At 51.5% G+C, this 20,759-nt stretch overlaps 6 protein-coding genes across 6 annotated transcripts; 4 read left to right on the top strand and 2 right to left on the bottom strand.

Moving 5' to 3' along the window:
• Positions 1 to 1,775: 1,775 nt before the first annotated feature.
• Positions 1,776 to 4,330, top strand: STEHIDRAFT_66625 (malate dehydrogenase; the record flags this gene model as incomplete). The annotated part of the gene is made up of 13 exons (XM_007309117.1): positions 1,776 to 1,943; positions 2,038 to 2,067; positions 2,196 to 2,344; positions 2,419 to 2,478; positions 2,537 to 2,579; positions 2,662 to 2,757; positions 2,850 to 2,993; positions 3,102 to 3,302; positions 3,383 to 3,443; positions 3,505 to 3,605; positions 3,672 to 3,790; positions 3,852 to 4,158; positions 4,220 to 4,330. 13 exons carry the CDS (start codon positions 1,776 to 1,778, stop codon positions 4,328 to 4,330), a joined length of 1,590 nt encoding a protein of 529 aa, XP_007309179.1.
• A 781-nt stretch (positions 4,331 to 5,111) lies between these two features.
• On the bottom strand, positions 5,112 to 9,715 carry STEHIDRAFT_104162 (uncharacterized protein; the record flags this gene model as incomplete). Its single annotated transcript, XM_007309408.1, has 5 exons — positions 8,761 to 9,715; positions 8,657 to 8,707; positions 6,230 to 8,595; positions 5,419 to 6,176; positions 5,112 to 5,301 (listed from the first exon to the last, which is right to left on the bottom strand). Exons 1-5 carry the CDS (start codon positions 9,008 to 9,010, stop codon positions 5,112 to 5,114), a joined length of 3,615 nt encoding a protein of 1,204 aa, XP_007309470.1. The 5' UTR covers positions 9,011 to 9,715.
• A 4-nt stretch (positions 9,716 to 9,719) lies between these two features.
• On the bottom strand, positions 9,720 to 11,262 carry STEHIDRAFT_86063 (uncharacterized protein; the record flags this gene model as incomplete). Its single annotated transcript, XM_007309407.1, has 5 exons — positions 10,918 to 11,262; positions 10,489 to 10,863; positions 10,384 to 10,438; positions 9,979 to 10,327; positions 9,720 to 9,918 (listed from the first exon to the last, which is right to left on the bottom strand). Coding segments are annotated over exons 1-5 (999 nt in total), but the record flags the coding sequence as incomplete, so codon positions are not given.
• A 143-nt stretch (positions 11,263 to 11,405) lies between these two features.
• Positions 11,406 to 13,390, top strand: STEHIDRAFT_125179 (N-acetylglucosaminephosphotransferase). Its single transcript, XM_007309406.1, has 7 exons — positions 11,406 to 11,679; positions 11,735 to 11,888; positions 11,953 to 12,166; positions 12,219 to 12,546; positions 12,625 to 12,813; positions 12,980 to 13,217; positions 13,295 to 13,390. The coding sequence occupies exons 1-7, from the start codon at positions 11,432 to 11,434 to the stop codon at positions 13,367 to 13,369; spliced, it is 1,446 nt and encodes a 481-aa protein (XP_007309468.1). The 5' UTR covers positions 11,406 to 11,431; the 3' UTR covers positions 13,370 to 13,390.
• A 1,075-nt stretch (positions 13,391 to 14,465) lies between these two features.
• On the top strand, positions 14,466 to 16,813 carry STEHIDRAFT_86057 (isocitrate lyase). Its single transcript, XM_007309405.1, has 6 exons — positions 14,466 to 14,646; positions 14,703 to 14,866; positions 14,931 to 15,046; positions 15,105 to 16,132; positions 16,211 to 16,348; positions 16,411 to 16,813. Exons 1-6 carry the CDS (start codon positions 14,584 to 14,586, stop codon positions 16,525 to 16,527), a joined length of 1,626 nt encoding a protein of 541 aa, XP_007309467.1. The 5' UTR covers positions 14,466 to 14,583; the 3' UTR covers positions 16,528 to 16,813.
• Positions 16,814 to 16,815: 2 nt separating this feature from the next.
• Positions 16,816 to 18,440, top strand: STEHIDRAFT_86055 (F-actin capping protein alpha subunit). Its single transcript, XM_007309404.1, has 7 exons — positions 16,816 to 16,964; positions 17,024 to 17,139; positions 17,200 to 17,295; positions 17,352 to 17,404; positions 17,472 to 17,709; positions 17,776 to 17,997; positions 18,075 to 18,440. Exons 1-7 carry the CDS (start codon positions 16,883 to 16,885, stop codon positions 18,144 to 18,146), a joined length of 879 nt encoding a protein of 292 aa, XP_007309466.1. The 5' UTR covers positions 16,816 to 16,882; the 3' UTR covers positions 18,147 to 18,440.
• Positions 18,441 to 20,759: the final 2,319 nt, after the last annotated feature.

Raw genomic sequence — 20,759 nt, 5'->3', positions numbered from 1 at the left:
AGTCGTGAGTGTTCTGGTTCCTCGTATGTATCTTGACGACTGTGAGTGCCTCCGTTTTGCATCACTGTGGCCGCTACTAAACTGTTTGCGGCCGTTGCATCTGCACAGCACCTCCAGGATGCAAGATAGGCTAAGGAACACCTCTCGCGCCAACTATCTCTCCCCTCTTTATAGATTTGGTCGTCACTCGAGAACAGGACACAGCTCCCAAATAGGCCGCCGTGACGCCCAGGGGCCACAATTATCTATCTCAGTCACTTTCGCTCGTGCCCCAGTTGGAATAGCACATCCCCGGAAGCACAAGGAGTGAGAATAACGAAACTGAGACGATGAATGTGACCTGACGTGCATCTCTCATGGTTCATCGTATGATTCTGACCAGGCCTGAACGTTCTCCATCCACAATTGACAACTAACACAAGCCTCAGACACGCGATGCCTCTCCGATTCACTCCGCACATTGACTCGCCCTCACAGTCAACTGACATCTATTTTCTAGCCAGACAGAGCACACGACCACTTTTACAACTCGACTCGGAGGCTTGTTTGCTTCTGGTCTACTGATTTGCCCGACCATCACCCTAATCGGGCCACGGCGTCCTTTCAGCCTTTCTCAGACTAGCCCCAAATCCGTCAGGCCCGTGTTCTTCGATCGTCCACGAACGCCTGTCCTCCTTCCTATTCTCGATGCCCAGGACATTGTGAGTTCCTGTTTTAGGATGGCTCTCCGACCTGCGCCGGGACGCGGAGGGTCCAGAAGTATCGCATGTTCTTGCGCTGACTTGGGTTGTACAGTATGTCCGCACTCTCGTCCGCGCTTGTAGCCAATAGCATTCCTCGTATGCTGACTCGACGTTGCGTTGACAGGATCGTGAATCAATTACTGTGAGCCAGAAAAACATATGATATCATCACACGTAGCGAACGGGTGCGCGGTGAGAACGAATGAGGAGCCCCCGAGGGACTCCGCTCAAGGACAGACAGGGGTCATTCATTCCGCGTCTCAATTCTCCTGCATACATATAATCGTCCAAGACTCGTGTCACCCCCACGCTCTTGAGCCTTTCCCAATTTCGCTTCCTCTTTCGAGTTCGCCACCATACCTTGTTATCTCTTGTGCTCTGAGACGTGTATCAGATCTCGCTACCGCACAACACGAACGGTACTGTGTCATCGGACTTGCGCCCTTCCATCCCCACCAATCCGCTGCCCCAAAGACTATAGCATCTTCCCCGCATACCACACCACATCCCATCCCCATATCTTCAATTAAGTCTCAATCCCAGGCGGTATCGTATCATAGTGAGTATCGTATCATTTCCCTATTTTCAATCATCCTGCACTACCTTTGCAATCCTCCCGCCCGCACGGAGGTACAGGCGCCCGAAACTTGGACCACCTTACTCACCGCTCGGTTGTTATTCTGGCCCTTACTTATAGCTTGACACATCACCAACATCAGCTGCAGCCAATCGCACCACGTTTCGCAAATCCAGCTGTGTACACGGATCAGCGCTTCTTCAAGCTTCAGTTCTTTTCGCGTCTCATCGCATCTCTTGAATCTCACCGTCCGCTGCGACCGCCAACACATATAATACCCGCACTTCACTCTGACGATGGCTTCTATCTTTGAAGCAGCCCCCGCCGATCTCCCCCTTCACCTCCGCCCCGGCGCTACATCCACTGTCACCAACACTGCGAGCAACACCACCGAGGTTCAGAAGGAGCTCAATATGCAGGCTCAGCTTAATGTCGCTTCTCGTGCTCTCCCCCGTATGTTCGCACGCATCCCGCCACCGAACTTTTCTAGCGCCACGCACAGGGCCAGATGTCTCACGCAGCTGAGAAGCAAGAGCAACGGGCTGGAGAAGTACATCTTCTTGAACGGGTTGAAAGAACGGGACCCGAACTTGTTTTACAGTATTCTGTACGATAACATGCGGGTCAGTCGTCTTCTTCACTTGAAAACGCAAGCACTGCATGGTCGCTTATATCCCCGCTGATGACTTGTACTGATCAAACATCTGACGCCCATAGGAAATCGTTCCCATCCTCTACACGCCCACCGTAAGCAACTCTCTTGTCATATCCCCATCTGTCACTTGAACCACTACTACTGTCAAGCTGGCACGATGCTATGTTCCTGCTGAATCATGTTTTGGTTGCTAACGTTTTGCATTTCCCCGTGTACTTAGGTCGGTGATGCTTGCCAAAACTATTCCCACATCTGGCGCAGGCCAGAGGGTCTCTATGTCTCCATTGGGGATAAAGGTCGAATTCGTGAGGTCCTCGCTACTTGGCCTAACCTCCGCGATGCTAGGATCGCTGTTGTCACGGATGGTATGTTCCTCCTTGGAGGCATGATGTGTTAGTTAGGATTGGTCGCTGAAATGACTGATGGAATGGATGTGTAGGCAGTCGTATCTTGGGATTGGGAGACCTCGGCGCGAATGGGCTACCAATTAGTATCGGGAAATTGTAAGCCCTTCAGGCCAACATCCAATGCTCAGTTTCTGATTATGCATACTGTATGCAGAGACTTGTACATTGCCGGTGCCGGCATTAGGCCGACGTCGACGGTGAGTTTATATTTTTCCCTCTTTTCCTGAGGACTTATCATTATTCTGAGCATTGACTGATCGTGTGCGTTGTATGTCGCAGGTCCCGATATGTCTCGACCTTGGTACTTCGACTAAAAAATACCTGGAGGACCCGCTCTATATCGGTGTCCGCCGTCCGCGTCCGGATGCCAAAGAGGTTCGTCCCCGAGTCTCCAACCTTTTCGCTATACCCTACTTGTGCCATAAGGCAACCTCCTTCGACGTGCTAACCACTTGATGGTGTAACAGATGGATGAGTTCATGACAGAGTTCATGACAGCGATGAAGGAAGTCTTCCCCAACCTGCTCGTCCAATTCGAGGATTTCTCAACCGACAATGCATTCAAGTACCTCGATAAGTTCCGGAACACGTACAAATGCTTCAACGACGATGTTCGTATATTCTCCATCCTCTGTCCACCCACCCATTCTACCCTGCTACGTCTGGTATCAACATGTTGTGGCGCGCCACACGTTTGCTGACTGGGACTCTTCGTTTAGATCCAAGGCACCGGTGCCGTCGTCCTCAGCGGTTTCTTCAACGCCGCTAGACTCGCCTCCGAAGCCTCCGGTCTCCCACTCAAGGACCACAGGATCTTGTTCTTCGGTGCAGGCTCTGCAGGCATCGGTGTGGCGAAGCAGTTGACGTCGTTCTTCAAGTTCATGGGCATGAGTGAGGAGGAGGCAAAGAAGCAGATCTGGGTGAGCATTGTCACACGTCTTAAAACTCGCATCGTGCTCTGTCCGATTGTATGCTGACGACGAAATCGTGGTCGTGTTAGACGGTGGACTCGAAAGGATTGATCACTGCGGACCGAAAGGGCTTGCAAGAACACAAAAAGTGTAAGTGCCCGATGAGATTCCCTGGTCCAGTGCGCTGTGAGCTGACTATGATATCTCGCAGACTTCGCGAGGACCAATTATGAAGGACCTCCACTCACGAACCTCATCGACATCATCAACCACGTCAAGCCGACCGCTTTGCTCGGACTGAGCACCATTCGTGTTTGTTTCTCTTACACTCTCGTGACGAGTGTTGGCGTGTACTGACCGCGGTGGTACACGCTTCAGAATGCGTTCACGAAAGAAGTTATTACATCCATGGCAGCGCTGAACGCTCGCCCTATTGTTCTCCCTCTGTCCAACCCTATTTCTATGAGCGAGGTAGATTACGAAGACGCCGTCGAATGGTCTGTCCCCACATCATTCCCATTCATTGTACTATGTCTTCTCATCCGCTTCCTCCCTTAGGACCAACGGCTCCGTGATTTTCGCCTCTGGCTCTCCCTACCGTTCCTACTTCAGCCCCTCAACCGGCAGGACCCATGAACCAGGCCAAGGCAACAACATGTACATCTTCCCAGGCATCGGCCTCGGCACTCTCCTTTCCAAGGCGTCTCGCGTAACGGACTCGATGATCGAACAAGCTTCTGTGGCCCTTGCTGGTTCGTTGGACAAGGAGGAGACGAAGTCCGGGTTGGTGTACCCCAGACTGGACAGGATTAGAGATATCAGTGCGCAAATTGCGATGTCGGTCATACGGGCGGCGCAGAACTCGGTTCGTCGTCTTTTTTCTTCTTCTTCTTCTTTGTTTTTGGAGAGCTGACGATGTGAAATAGTATGTCGACAACTCGCCCCAGTTGAGGCATGTGACGGACAATGTGCTGCTGCAGTATATCAAGGAGCAGATGTGGAGCCCCCAGCCTAGCAAGAGTGACACGAAGATGTGAAGCTTCGCTCGCTCGCTGCCTGTGTCTTGCCTTCCTCTTTGCTCTGTTACCTCGCTTTATATTTGACGTACTCTGTGAGATACACTTGTGGTGCTTCGTTCTGCGTGCTTGTTCGAACTATTTATATCTATGCTCTACCATCCTCAGACGGTCTTCAATTTATTTCTCTTTACAGGTGGAGTACTGTACAATCTACTATACGCGTTGTACTACTTCAGGATTCTCTTTTCGTCTGTACTAGTACGCTGTTGGGTTTGGGATATATGCGCAATTTTTGATTGTGTTTTGGTGGTATGCGTGGTTATAATGTGTGGCGTCGTGGCATCCGTGGTCACCTCGTCGTCATGAAATGGTATTCAGTTTCAAGCTGGCGAGCACAAAGTCATAGATACTGAATCAACTGGTTTTATAGATTCGGTTCGAATCGCTGACAGGCCACGGCCCCGAATCTTCGAGTCTCGCTCTCCACTGTTCGTGTGTTCTCTTTACTTGTACTGCTTCGGTTCGGGCTTTACCATCCTTAGACGGTCTCGTTTTTATTGGTCTCCACAAGGGAACTACTGCACCATATACCGTAGTACGCCTGCTCGCGAACCACTGCTAATTGGGATTCTACGGCAATTTCATCCGACTGAGATATAGGACAAATATAGAGACACTACAGGGATTGCAATAGCGTGCTCGATGAACTAAGTAAATGCCTCTGTATCATGCCAAGATATTCGAAGGGACCCGCATTGTATAGTACGAACTCGAAAGTACATCCACGACGGCCTCAGACTCAAGCTCGACGGCACTGCTGCTTGTGCTTCTTCCAATCCTGTCTTTGACAAGCAGGAGAACAATAACTTACTTGCTTACACTGACCACAGACCTTCAGATCCCCGCCGAGGTCACACTTGGCGCATCTCTTCTGGGACGATATCGCATCCGACGCCTCCGCGAACCTTTGGATTGATTCCATAGCCCGTCTCGTCGCATCTTCGCCATCCACCGACCCAGTTGCGTCCTTTCCCTGTTGATCCTTGAGGAACGCGGAGAACATTGCACCTGCATCCTTAGCAAATCCTGCCACGCTCTCCATGTACGGCACAGCGAAAAGGGGACTGATGGCGATACGTGTGCAGAGGGGAGCGAACTCCTTCCAACCTTTCACTTTATGCATCCCTTCTACGTCTTTGCCTTCACCACAACTGCAGATCGGACTCTCGAGAGGTAGGAGCGAAAGTGGGACCTTGCCCGTCTTGATGTATTCGCAAGTGGCACGGTGCCTCCACGTCTGGCGACAGCGTTCCGCCAACGCAGGAAGGAGCCGGCGCCACATGACGACTTCCTCTCCAGCCGTGTTGACCGAACAGATAGGACTGGAGAATATTTTTTCGAGCGCGCGAACAACGGTTGGTTTTCTTGAGAAAGGGAGGAGGTACCCATTCAGGACGAAAGTGTGCGAAGCGAGGTCGAATCGCACGTCAGAGATGAAGACGACAGCATAAGGGCCAACCGATGGGTCTCGTAATGCGAACATGGAAAAGCGTCCATTGCCCTGGATTCCAGTGTGACGAACGAAGAGACTATGGATTGACTCCTTGAGGTCCGCCAGCGCTTTCCATCCATCTTGCGTAATTTTCTGTCCTCCCCCCATAACCGAACGGTCGTAATCGCTCATCATGAGCGAAATACTGGGATTGAACCACTCGTGCCGCTTGTTGATCGTGACCGTCGGTAGTTTATCGAGGACGAGCCTGTGTATATTCCATGGAATGGGCGTAACACCTTGTAGCACGAGAGGGAAATTATTGACGAAGAAACCGCCAGGAGTACGATGACCGGCAGGAGGAACGGTGGCCTGTCAAAAGGCACCAGTTAGACGAGACTTATCTCTCAAAAGAGGTCACATACCTCAATGTAGTGAGATTTTCTGGCTATTCGCAATCTGGTCCGCGTCCCGTCAACGGGAAAAGGAAATTGGACAACACGTTCCACTTGACCGAACTTGAGCGCTATCCGACAAGGCGAGATCTGTGTGCTAGCAACCTTCACCTGCGCGGGACCCTCCAATACTGCCTGTTCTCGCGGATCGTCTATGGTTGCTTTCACGGTAAACGTGGCGATTTTCTGAGAGCTACCGTCGAGGGTAACAGTTGAGTGATTTGTTGCAGAAGGAACGGGCGGATTCATGGTGGGTGGTATGGTATAGACTGTGTCCGGCCGCCTCTGGGTGCTGAAGCGTGAACGACTCAGGAAGACGTGTTGCTCGTCACTGATAGAGGTATCGAAGATGAGGAGCTCGAAGCCCAAGGTAGCCGTGAGATGCACGGTTGCGGGCGTCGATCTGAGCCCAAATCTGATGCGAGTACTCATGGGATCTATGGTGAGAATCCAGGCTGGATGCGCGAAAGTGACTACCAGATCTGCCGCACTATTCCACCCTTCGTCGTCCGCTTGAAAAATGAGGGACGGTTCCTGACCGGCCTTGGCAGCGTTGGTAACAGAACCAAAAGCCGTCTGAATGGACATGAAGGCGTTGTGAAAGTTGGAACCTTGAGTTTCGCACTGTAGGATTGGTGTTCCTAATTCTTCTAGGGGATAGTCCTCAAGTGGTTTCAACCGATGGCGAGGTATCTGAAAAACGATAAAAACAATAGACGGTGTGTCTGTCCAGCCCGGCAACGACGCTACTCGGCCACGCAAAGGGTTGGGCTTGAGCACGTCCACGGAGTGCACGCCGTTTAGGTGGAGTTGGCAAGCCATGTCCTGAAAGTAGTTGGAACCTGTCAGGAGAGTCTTGTCCGCGTATACGAGGTCCAAGAAAGCGTTCATGATTGGGGCCCAGTTTGTAGTGGTTCTACTTTTGACGATCCTCGCGAACTCAACGAAGGTTGCTCTGGTGTTGTGAATGAGTCGGATGCGTTTTGACACAACGTTGCTGATGTCCCCCTTTCCCGAAAGGAACTGCATCAAAGGATTCATATTTTCGTCGCTGAACATGCGAAGATAGAGGTCAAAGAGTAAGCAGCCCAGCGCTTTTGGCTCGAAGGAAATGGTGGGAGATCTTGGTGGAGATGTGTTCGATTCTGAGAGCGACATGACCTTCCATGTCATTCGTTCGTGGTATTGGCCGGCATCGGCATGCATGTGCTGTGAGACTACCTCCTGCGCAGTATTGAGGGTTGTGAACTTGGACACGAAAGATGATGGAACGAGGTCGAGTAGTACAGATACTGTGGTAATATCGCCGCAGATGAGTTCACGAAAGCCGTTGATAGAGTCCCTCGAAGCTGGGAGTAGAGTTTCGGTATAGACGACGGCCGATGGGGTGCGCGAGAGGATGGGTTGTGTGATGATTAAGATGTTCTGCAGTCCGACATGATCTGTGAGATTGGACGTCTCAATAACATCGAACACTTGAGGCGCGGCGTTGTCTGCACCGGACGAGTAGTCCCCGCCATCGAGCTCGAGTAGATCAGCCTTCCAACGAGTGGCGTACACTGTGCTTTCAGCATGAGGATCAAGGTTGCGATGGTGGAGTAGCGTGCAAAAAGCGAGAGCATCGCCCGCCGCGAACCGTAAGATCAAGGTTCTTCTCTCTGCGACCTCCTTGAAGGAGAGACACCAGTCTTGGAATGTGCCTCGTACGAAGTTGAAGAGACTGGCAGCGGATTCGCCGTTGGGGCTATCCATTGATCCCTCCAAATGCGCGAAGGCCGGAGCGAGATGAAAGGAAGAGAATGCGTCGGTGCCATAGTGGACAGAGAAGCCTTCACCGGTGATGGAGTATACAAACGTCGGGTTGAGTAGAGTAGCAGACGCCAACGTTTCCTTGTCTTGTGTATTCACGCCGGAGGACCAAAATCGATTGAAATGGTCTGAGACGAGGCGTAGCGCATTTAGGCGGAGTGGGCCGGCTGAGCGAGCCGAAGAAATGTTAAGCTCATATGTGTCGGATTTAGACTTGAGCGCAGTGGAGAATGCACGTTCGACGGCGGCCTTTCTCCGAGTAGGTAAGCTCTCGAAGCCTGCGTATAAGGCCCAATGACGACGAAGTTCTGAGAGTGTTTGCTGCGTGCAAATTCTGAGAAGCGAGCCATATTTGCTCGCATGCCAGGCGCCAATGTCCGTCGAGGTTTCTGAGAGCCGACGGCACTGGTCTACTAGCAGGCGCATGGCAGAGGAGTCGATGTAAAAATCGTAGAATATGGACCATAGGGGGCCATCGAGGATGGGTTCAGTATCCATGATGAGCGTGAATAGGAGGATGTTTCTTGCTAAAGCCCCTTCGTGCTCAGTCCACTGCATTGGAATCGTGTAGTATCTCGAATCACATACCCAGGACTGCCGGCTCGACGTCGCAACAGGTTATATCTAACGTGCGTGAGACTGAGGAGTCGTGATTAGAGAGCGTATACCGGGAGAGTATAGATTGCACTTACATTTATTCTGCGCCTCTGCAGCTGAGTACAAGGTGAAGAGTATATTCCTTGGATCGCCGCATCCGAGCAGAAGGATACTGGCTGACTGCTCTGGGGCGACATCTTGAGTAAGACAAACCGGAGATGTGTTTCCGACGGGGTAGAAATAAGTGTGTCGAGGGAAGTTAAGAGGATGAGCCATTGTCGTTGATCTCGAGAAGCGGGAGTAGCGACGAATTACTGTGGCGCACCCCGTTCGAGAGCATGGCATATATACAGTCCAAATATAGATCCATGAGAAACACGGCTGTGGAAATAAGCTCTATCGATTATCTAGGTGACCGCATAGACACCATATTACGGTCATCTGGTGGACACGTTTTATGAACATGGGCTGAGATCAAGGCGTAAAGTCCCGAAAACTGAGTCGCCACACAACACGCCAAGCGCCAGAGCAGAATGCCCTTAGGCAGTTTAAGTTGATATGCAGGACGATAGACGAGGCTGATGAATGACGGGATTGATAATAACTTCTGATTGAGCACCAGCACGCTCTGACCTTCGCAATGGTTGGTCTGCGCGCCACGACACAATTTACGCGTCTATGTCATCTCCAATCACCAGCCCTTCTGTCCCCTTGATCGTCTCCCCCTCATCGTTCCTCCACTTTCCAATCAAGAATCTATGATTCACCCCTTCCAATTTCGGCACACAAGCCACACCACCACACCCTCCCGTCTTGCTCGTCGGGATCAGATAATAAACCTCTTTCACTCTTGAATGTGTGAGCGCCATAGAGCACATCAAGCAGGGTTCGTGTGAGATGAAGAGAGTGAGGCCGGTGAGCAGGTAGTGCTGGCCGTTTTTGGATGAGGCGTCGGTTTGTCCTGCGCCCGAGTGCGTGGACGAGAGTGTAGTGACGGAATGTGAGGTCTCTGGGGCTGAATCCAGAAGAGTGGCCGGAGTCGGCATTGAGAGAGGCGAGGGGGGAGGTGACGAGTGTAGGAGTGGGGTGGCTTTTGATTCCGTACGGAAGTCAGCGACTTGACGGACGACGTTGAGTACAGAGTGCCGCAGAGGATGTTGCGCTGAATTACGTGTGTCATGTGCAGTGAACGACGGTAACGGTTCTTCGCTGGAGTCCTCATAAGGTGTAGGCACATGGGCCACAATCGGCAACTAATTACGGCGTATGAGCGGAAGGGCACTCTGAACGTAGGATGAAGATCCAAGTCGTACCTCTCCTTTGACCTTAGCTTTCAGAGCTTCAGAGACGACGACTCGCATGGCCCGCCGAGCCCAGCGCAACTTTGCGCGCGGCCAGTTCTCCGGTTCGCCTTTACGCCGAGGAGTGAAGATGGTGGGCCACAGTGCAGTTTTCAGCTTCAAGGAATTGGGTGTCAGGGCGGGGGTACGCGGAACCGTTATTTGGTAAGGGGGAGGGAGAGTGAAGCCAGCGTCGGATGGAAGCATTGGAGAATCAGGGGAGGTGCTGATGAGGAGAGTGGATGTTCCCTTCTGAAGGTCTTTGCGGATGCGTTTGAGATGCGAGAGCTCGGGCGCGTCGAGTTTCGCTTCTTTAAGCCATCTAATAACACGCTGTCAGTGGTTGCAGGTGGATGAAAAGCTATCGTTAGGCTGTACCTTAACATGACAGCTAGATGCCGAGGGTCAGGTATGTCTACTACCCATACCTGCACTACTCTCGTCAGTACAATTGACATCGAATAAATTCATCCAGTCACATACTTGTGCGTATGGATTCAGGAGTTTCTTCTTCATCCTCATCTGGTGTGATCCTGACTCTAGAGAACGGAAGGTCTTCCTCGAGGATGATTTCGTCAGGATTGCCGTCCAGCATCGATTCGTCTTCGTCGAGATCTGAACCTTCAACGGCATCGCTCAAAGGACCGAGACCTCCCCAACCGTCATCTGGTTCTTGAAATAAAACTGCAGTGGAGCTGGGACCGGCATCGATCGCATCGAACCATAGTTTGTGGCCGTAAAAGATGCAGAGTTCTTCGTCAGGCTCAACTTGACGACTGGTGGTGTACTTAATGGAATCCGTCGTCGGATCGAGGGTGAAGGAGACGTTGGGTGACTGCGAATGATTAAACAAGGATCCTGCCGCCTGGGTTAGATGGACAGTTCGTTCAGAGAGTATATGCCCATACGCACCGAGACCAAGAGCTAAGGCCATCCGACCATCTCGCCACTTAAATGTATAGTGGTCTAATATGGTATGCCTTCCGTGCAAGTCATACTCTTCTGGCGAGAAAAAAAGGACCGGGCTTATTTCAATAACCGTCCATGCTGGTATGACATCCGACGCTGCCCAAAATATCAAAAAAAATCAACTGCTTGAGTATGCCATCATGGGGGAATAAATGTAGGAAAAGCACACCAAAAACACCTCTCCCTTTTCCCTCTACACTCCTGACATAGCAGCCTGTCTTATTGAGATGTTCGAGCGCATTATTTTCGGAATTTGGAGATTTTGTTTGGGAAAGCTTGCCGTCGTCGGCGATGGTGGTGGGAAGAAGGTCTGACATCAGGTGATCAAAACGCGTATTTCGACAAGTCGCGTCCGCGACGTGGCAGACACGTCTTCAACGTTATTTTTGCGAAATTCTTCAGATATTTCTTGCATCTGGACCATCACAACCATCGTTTCGTCTGGTGAAAGTTGACTATGGGCAGTCCAACTGCACCTAGACAACTGTCTTCAGTTCTGCTGCTCTCCTTGGTACCAGTCGCATCATGGTTCTTTATTCGGCCCTTTATAGAGCCTTTTCCCTCTGTACCAGCCCTCTACATTTCGATCGGCTTGTCGATATTTGCTTTACTAGCAACACTTTATCTCGTACCTGCTCTTGGGCCGACGTTCATCAATGCTAACCTGAGAGGAAGAGACTTGTTGAAGACCTATAACACCCAAATGTGCGTACGTCTGCCCTTTGTTGTGCCACACGATTTCATTGAAGTACTTTCTTAGCCCAGAGAGCTTGGGCCTCGTCTGTGCATCTGTGTACATTCTACTTCTCATTATATTTATACCCTTCGCCTTCTCGTCCATATCACTCTCGGAATCTCGCCCACAATTCACGGTCCACGAAGGCATAATCATCAACACATTTCCTCACTACCAGGTGGGTGCCACACCGATTCACTCTGCTATTTCTGTCCGACTTCTGATGTCAATCTGATTGGTAGCTCTCTGTGTATCTTTCGTCCCTACTGTCTCTCCTAATCTCGACTCTACTGGGATTCCTGGACGATGTGTTTGACATTCGGTGGCGCCACAAACTACCCATACCAATCATCGCTTCCATCCCTCTCCTCATGGTATATTACGCCGAGAAAGGTAATACCAACGTGGTTGTCCCAATACCTCTTCGTGGAATATTTGGCACACTTCTAAACCTAGGTAAGCACTAATATGTGCCCGCTAATTGAACGCATTTCTCATGATCTTGCAGGCCCTCTATATTATGCCTACATGGCCCTCCTTTCGACCTTCACTACAAACAGCATCAATATCCTTGCGGGAATCAATGGATCTGAGGTTTCGCAAGCCTTGATCATCGCACTCTCTGTCGTTCTGAATGACCTTCTGTACCTGCCTTGGCCATTTGGGTTCAGCATACCCATGCACCTTCTCGGAAGCCCGTCCGAAGTCGAGGTCGGCGGTGTATGGAGCGCGGGCATGTCCTACGGGAGCAAGGAACTCGTTGAACGCCATCTATTCAGTCTTTATTTCATGTTGCCACTGGTGGGTGTTTGCCTGGGATTCCTGTACCACAATTGGTACGTAGTCTTTCATCGTTTAGCCTCCTCTCTGTTTACACCAGTTAGCCAGTTAGTTGACATGACTGGATCTTGTAGGTACCCCGCTCGTGCATTCCCAGGAGATACACTCTGCTATGTCACCGGCATGGCGTTTTCAGTCGTTGGCATTCAGGCCCACTTCTCCAAGACACTCCTGCTGTTCTTCCTCCCACAAATTTTCAACTTCGTGCTTTCATGTCCACAGCTTTTCGGACTGGTGCCTTGTCCTCGCCATCGTGTCCCACGGTATGTCAGGTTTCCCTTCTCTCACGGTAGAAGAGCCAAGAGTTGCTCACTGGCCATATTATCCACCGTTATCTTTCTGACGGCACAACCGCTGTCATACTTGTTTTTCTTTTCCGGTACTCTTGTATTTTGGTACACGAATCATCCGATGAACCGGTACAACCAGATTCGACCCAGACACGAACGTCCTCCACCCCTCTAAGGTCCTCTTCCTTAAAGCACCTTCGAACCTCACAACATTCGTCCTCCGCACGCTCTCCGCTCTCCGCCTCACGGAACTCACGATTCATCCGAGCACGGGCCAGATCCTCGAAGCTACCAATCTCACGATCCTCAACTTCTTACTTCTACGGTTCGGGCCTATGAGCGAGAAGAGGCTCGTGCAAGTCTTAATTTGCGTCCAGGCGAGTGAACCTATCTACACACTTCGCCATTATGGACATCAGGGTGCAGTCAAGACGCTTACGCTCGGTTGTTTCAGATCGCGGGGAGTGTGGTTGCGTTTACGGTCAGATACGGATTGGCAGGCCTGGTGTACGACGGAGACAGACGGTGATGATTTTCCTCTTCACGGAACCAAGGAATACATTATACGCGCATTCTTGTACAGTCGGACAACGTCCGCGTCTTCCCGGGGGACTCTCGCTTGACGCCTTCCTTTCCTTACCCTTGTTCTGTCGGGCCTCCTTACTGATCGCCATCGGGATCGGACTCATTCGGAAGACCGCTCCAGCCTTCGCCACAGGGGCGCAAAGTGACTGGGCTCCTTTCTGACGAAACGACTCTAGTTGCTGTCACGTTCATATACGCTCAGTGCACGACAGCGTGTGCATGCTTGGTTGTGCGACTACAGATAATGAACAGACTTGGCGGAGGGCAAGTTGCGGAGCGCGATGTCCTTTCGCGCCGCTCAAACCCATGGTTTCTTGTCTCCGTCTCTTTTGGTTCTCTGGGCGGGCGCTCTCGGAACTCTCACTCTTGAGGCGCGAGCACGAACCACGGCACGCCTTTTCCGTTTATCCGCATTGCCTAATTGAGTACTTCATAGTATCATATGCATCGTTGGTTCCGTCCTACTTGGTGACGCTTTTGAGTCTGTGAGCAGTGACAGGTGGGCGTAGAAGTCATGCGACGCTCTCGAGAGCATCCTTTTCTCACTGTTTCGGGCGTTGTTTCTCGCCCCCACAGACGACGACTATGGAGCGTGTACTTCATGAAGTAGTGCGTTCACGGCTGCCTCCAACATTCTGCGGATATGGCTCTGTGGTTATCGAAGACATGCGGCTCCCCGCCCACGATCGCGGAGGAGCAAGGAGCGGGACTGGGGAAGCGTCTCCCTCGCACACGGTCGGGGACGGGGATGCGGGGCGCGTTGTGGCACCCACGGAAGTGATCTCAAGGGTAATCTCCGCACCAGCGAGCCAATTTCAAATTTTCTGACGCGGGGTAAAGGAGCGAATGTTGGTCTCGAGGAATCACATGCCATATGCGGGATGCCTCCCTCCAGCCTGGTCCCGCACCAGACCCCACAAACCGGAAACAGATGCAATTCACTGACAGGACGAGGGATTCGGTCATCTGTGGACATGGTTTTGAGTGCTTTGTATATAAGGCTGAGTCGCTCTGATCTATGGCACACCCGCTTACCCCTCCACGACTCGAATATCCTTCCTCCCGGCCATACTCCTATCTCTGGCTCAACAAACTCTCTGCACATCCCAAATCTGTATCACACACTCCTCGGGTATCTTGAAGCAAGTATCGTGAACCATGTCGCACGCTGAAAAAGTACAATTCGAAGCGGAGGTGAAGCAAGTGGAGCAATGGTGGCAGGTGCGTCCAAACTACAAATGCTATTATCACCCTGATGGCTAACGACGAACATACAGAGCCCTCGCTTCGCTAAGGTCAAGCGTCCTTATACTGCTGCCCAAGTCGTCTCAAAGCGTGGCACGATCCCGATATCCTACCCGTCCGATCTCCAAGGCAAGAAGGCCTTCAGTATTTTCTCGGAACACTTCAAGAATGGGACACCATCGCATACCTACGGAGCGTACGTTCTTTTCTCCTTTCATCGTTCGTTGAATAGAGTGTTGATACCGAGCACAATTTGCTAGGCTAGATCCGGTGCAGATTACGCAGATGGCGAAGTACCTCGAGACCGTCTATGTCTCGGGTTGGCAGTCGTCGAGTACTGCTTCGAGTTCGAATGAGCCAGGTCCCGATCTTGCTGGTAAGCACAGGAATATGTCGTCCAGCGATTCAAGAAATCTCATCATTCGTTCCTTCAGACTACCCATACAGTACCGTGCCCGGCAAAGTCGAGCACCTCTTCATGGCTCAGCTGTTCCACGACCGAAAACAACGTGAAGCCCGTTCTCGCATGTCTGACTCCGAACTTTCCTCCACACCACCCATCGACTACCTCCGTCCTATCCTCGCCGACGCCGATACTGGTCATGGAGGCATCACTGCCGTCATGAAGCTCGCCAAGATGTTCGTCGAGAAGGGTGCTGCCGGAATACACATCGAGGATCAGGCCGCAGGAACGAAGAAGTGTGGTCATATGGCTGGAAAGGTGCTCGTACCCATCCAGGAGCACATCAACCGACTCGTGGCGATCCGGCTCCAGTTCGATATTATGGGTGTCGAGAACCTCGTCATTGCGCGTACGGACTCGGAGGCGGCGACGCTAATCACGACGAACGTCGACGAGCGGGACCACGCCTTCATTCTTGGCTCTACGAACGCTAGTCTCAAGCCATTGGTGACGACGATGATCGAAGCTGAGGCACAGGGGAAGACTGGCGACACACTGCAAGCCATCGAGGACGAGTGGATCGCGGCAGCTGGTCTTCAACTTTTCACCACCGTTCTCGCTGACGCACTCAAATCCCAAACCAACGCCTCACCCGACACACTTTCCAAGTTCTCCCAGCGCATCTCCCACGCATCTTACCTTACCGCTCTCGCCATCGCTCAGAAAGAATTCGGGCTGAAGACTGTTCCGTTCTGGGACTGGGACGCGCCTAGGACTTCGGAGGGATACTACCGCTACCAGGGCGGTACCCAGTGCGCTATCAACCGCGCCATCGCCTTCGCCCCATATGCCGACCTCTTGTGGATGGAGACGAAGAGTCCGATTATGGCGCAGGCGAAAGAGTTCGCGGAGGGTGTGCATAGCGTGTACCCGCAGCAGTGGTTGGCGTACAATCTGAGTCCGAGCTTCAACTGGGACGCGGCGGGCTTGGGAACTACGGAGATGCAGGACTACGTGTGGCAGTTGGCGAAGCTTGGCTTCGTTTGGCAGTTCATCACAGTGAGTTCTTAGCACTCAATTTCTTGTGCTTCATGGCTTGTCGTGACGTGTGCTGATAATGTTGCTTGGTCGTGATAGCTCGGTGGTCTGCACTCGAACGGTTACATCTCGGACCTGTTCGCAAGACAGTACTCGAAGGAGGGTATGAAGGCCTACGTCGAGCTTGTCCAGAGGAAGGAACGAGAACTCGGCACGGATATGTTGACGCACCAGAAGGTTAGCCTGCCGTTCCCTCTTTACTTTTTCAGTTGGGCCACAGAGCTAATGATGCATAATAGTGGAGTGGAGCAGAGTATGTCGACAGCTTGCTCAAGACGGTCACGGGCGGTGTTTCGTCTACTGCGGCCATGGGTAAGGGAGTGACGGAGGAGCAGTTCTCGAAGAGTAAGATGTGAGGCGGTAGAGCCACGTCGACGTGCATGGACTTGTCTTCTATTGCGTGGCGCGCCACATGTATATGTAGAGTCGGAATTGTTCATCTTTTGTACTGTAATTTCTGCTGCATCTTTCCTTGATCATCTACACGGCACTGTGCAGATTTACGACATTATCTTTACTCGTCGGCATGCACCGTGGACTTGGACGTTGGAATCGAGGCGGAGACATGATGGGTTCTCCTAAATAGGTAAACTGCTATGCAGGACTAGATCCGTTCGGAGCGCGACTTGTTTCTTGTTTACCACCACCACCACATACGCTCTCCAATTCCGCTCTCTCGACTTGCTTTCAGTCTCTTATCACTCGTAAATCATGGATACAGAGTATCGAATTGAGGCTGTCTCCCGCTTTCTTCTCCAATCTCCGCCGGGAGAGATCAATGATGTGCTAAACGGTCAGCAACTGCGCGTACACGCTGTCTCAAGGTCTCACTCACTCGTGAACTATCCATAGACGTTCGGAATATTATCTCGGACGACGAGAGTCTTCAAGGAGGTGTCTACCCCGCCCTTCAAGAGTACAACCTCGCACAATTCATTGTGGCAGATGTGCCCGGCGTCAACCATCAAGTACGCGCATTGCTGACAGGTCTGGCATGACATGCTGAGGATGGAACTTTTCTGGTTTAGTCGATCGTCAGCACCGCTGCGAAGGTTGAAGGAGAGGAGAACAGATTCTTGGATCCACGATCGAAGACGACCTTTGTGTTTGACCATGTAGCTTTAGTGCGTCTCCCCTACTATCTCTCCTATTTACTGTACTCATCGACGTCCACCATCAGGAATCCTCAGAACCGGAGACCCATGAACCTAACCCTGAATCAGAGCCATTCCGGTAACATTCTGTCCTAGAATCCCTGGGTCCATACACTCGTGATCTAACGCGGTGTACATTTGTTCAGCGCCGCACTTGAATCTTCCACACTCACTTATCTCTTCGGTCACTTCCACGATGGCGTCGCCTCCGTCTTCTCTACCCCAGGATCATCTACGCATTTCACTATCCAAGTCGTCGCGAACAAGTACAACCCTAACAACTACTGGTCAGGTCGGTGGCGGTCAGAGTACGTTGTCGATCTGGAGGCGAAGACAATTTCGGGTCGGCTTCTGCTGAACGTCCATTATTACGAGCAGGGAAATGTACGTTCCTTCCACTCGTCCGTTCAGCTCCCTCGGTACTCAAACTGAGTTAAATATCTCCGATAGGTCCAACTCGAAACCCAACACACCGCTTCCATCTCCCTCCCACCTACAATATCCTCCTCTTCGCCTGGTCCCTCGGCTTCGAAGATCTTAGCACTCATCGAAGATGAAGAAAGCAAGTACCAGACAGCGTTGAACAATACGTATCAGGATATGGGAGAGAAGACCTTCAAGGGGCTCAGGAGAGCTCTGCCTTTGACGCGTCAGAAAATCGATTGGGATAAGGTACGTCTCGTCTCGTCTTCACTCCACCCCGTTTGTTTGCCCTGTGCTTCGACTGAGTGGACTGGGATGTGATTTAGGTGCTAGGATATAAGCTAGGCCAGGAGCTCTCGGCGAGTCGAGGTGGTGGGTTTGGGGCGACTGCCTCGTAGGCCATGGCTGTGGCCAAAGGAAGTTCAGATGCGAGAAGATATTGTGGCCCCGACAGTCATAGCGTTAACTATATTTTGAATTCATCGAAACTTATTCTAGGAAATATTTGGATGCGTGATAACGAATTTACGCTGAACGTAACCTGTACAGTGTAGGCCCACATGCACTCATTGATCCGCCACTTTGGGTCAAATCATTTTCTCACGTCCCTCACCATACTCATTCGAGTTGTTGGCTTTGTGGTTGAGAGTACCTATTATTTATGGTCCTCAGAATAAAATACACAGGGTACCCCCGAGGTGGATATGCATTATGGGAAGATCAAAAGGTGGTATGGCACCGAGCGCCACAAAAAGCCTCTCCTTGATTCAAACCCGCACCGCACGATTCTCCCTTACAACAATGAGCTAGGCTCATGTATGAGCTTGATATGTGTCCAAGTATCCTGTATCCACATTTTTTGTGAGTGATACCAAAGGCAGGGGAGCTGTACGGCCGAATTGCAGCGGATCAAGGACCGGGCCTGAACTATATAGAGATCAGTTCTCGATAAGTTCTAAATATCCTGAAGTTCATCGGTACGATAAAAACCGAGTCCATGTGAGCCTTTTTGAGAAACAAATCCATCAATGGAGAACGACGCTCTGTCGCACGCGCCGAACTCGCGATCAAAGCCTGCGATGAAGAGATCGCCTTCGCTCAGGCCTATATACAAGGCCTCAGAGCGCGCCGGAACACCCTGCTCTCCGTCGTTCAGTTCCCTTCCGAAATCCTTGGGGATATCTTCCGCTTCCTACTACCCGTGTTCAAGTTACACCTTCCTGACGTACCGTGCGAAGACGTCGACGCCAAGATTGCTGCTGGCACACGGTCTCTTATTGCGGCATCCCATGTCTGTCGACGATGGCGCAATGTAGCGCTCGAGCACTCTGCGCTATGGACCCTCCTATGGATTCAAAATCCGTCCTGCATGCGCGAGATGCTCGTCCGTTCGAAGGGTGCTCCTCTTATCATCATACAGTCACGGCAACCGTTACGCTGCATAGAATTTTTGACCTCCAGACTATTCAATGAAATCCAGCCAAAACGTCTATACTTGTCACCCGCACTCAACGCGGATATGACGACGCTCTGGGACAAGGTGCTGCTGCGGCCCGCGCCTCATCTGGAGACCTTTGAAATAGTTGGACGTTTTTACACCAGCGTAATGTCCATCCCTGGTCAATTGTTCAGCAGATGTGCACCCGCTTTGAAGCACTTGTGTTTGGCGGGGTGTTTCTCATGCGAGGCTCTGTGGTCATCAGCGATCCTTCGTCAACTTGTCAGTTTGACATTGGATGAAGGCTCGAACAGTACCGACGAGTATTCTAGAGTGCCTCTCGGAGTCGTACTCGGCGCACTTCGAGAAATGCGCCAGCTGGAGGCACTCTTTCTCACCTTCCCGTCGCTTTATCTCAAGTCATCACCGGAGAGGCCTCCATATTTTCCACACTGCGAACAGGAGCACACTCCCGCACAGCTTCCTCGACTCTCATCCCTAAGCTTGTTTGGGGGTTTGACGGACATCACTGCGCTCGCAAGACACCTGGTCGTTCCTCGTGGGGCCGCCATACGATACGCGGTGACCCTTCGTGAGGACCGAGTTCATGATGGACTCACGGAGGACATCGCACAGCTCCTACATCCTGTTATCCCTCCACTCTCACGACTGAGGACTTCTGAGCTCACGTTAATGAGCAAAAGCGACTGCACCTTGCATGTCCGGTGCTGGGACCATACTCTCCCTACGGATGCTTCTTCTCTTGAAAACTTTTGCGAGCCACGGTTTGCAGTTAGTTTCAGAATCCGTTCCCTATCTCGATACTATGGACCAGACCCGACTGTACCACGCAGAATACAAAAGCTCGTCGAAATCTTGCACATGGTCTCATTGTGCCTACCCTTCGATCAAGTACGCGACCTACGGTGGACTAGCCATCCTGACTTGCAAAAAACATATGCTTCGGACGTAGCCATCGACGCCTACGAACCTGTATACAACGAGCTGTTGAATGTTTTCCCCAATACGAAACGACTCTTCTTCGGTGACACTTCTTACTGCAAAGGAATTATACAGGTGTTGGTGTCTGATAGCACCCTTCTCCCCCATTTTTCCAATATTCATTTCAGTCCCTCACAAGAGCTCGCCCGCGAACAACAGCGGCCTTTTGCACTATCACCAGCCGCGGAGGCGATGGTACTGGAGCATCTTCGGGAGCTTGCGACCAAACTTCGCCGCTTGGCGGAAACTAGAGATATCCAGACCCTCGAATTGCGCGGAAGACTCATTCGCCGGGAAGACGTCCATTTGTTCGAGGGCATCGCGAAGGAACTTGTCTGGGAACTTTGATGGTGGCTGGATGTCGAAAAACCTTGGGTATGTTCTGAGCTGTATTCTCGTCTGGGCTCTTTCGTACTACCCTTCTTCTTGTTAACCATAATATTCCACAGAGACCACCGTTGATGACTCGTTCAACGGGTCTCGTTGTCAAAAAAGAAACGTGTATACGAATAAATGTATATGAACGCCTAGGACAGAACTACACGAATCGCAGACAGCATCTGAAATGTTT

This window comes from Stereum hirsutum (genome assembly GCF_000264905.1).
Source record: "Stereum hirsutum FP-91666 SS1 unplaced genomic scaffold STEHIscaffold_17, whole genome shotgun sequence".
Taxonomy (NCBI): domain Eukaryota; kingdom Fungi; phylum Basidiomycota; class Agaricomycetes; order Russulales; family Stereaceae; genus Stereum; species Stereum hirsutum.
The sequence above is the reverse complement of the archived record's forward strand: the minus strand, read 5'-3'. Positions and strand labels throughout refer to the sequence as shown.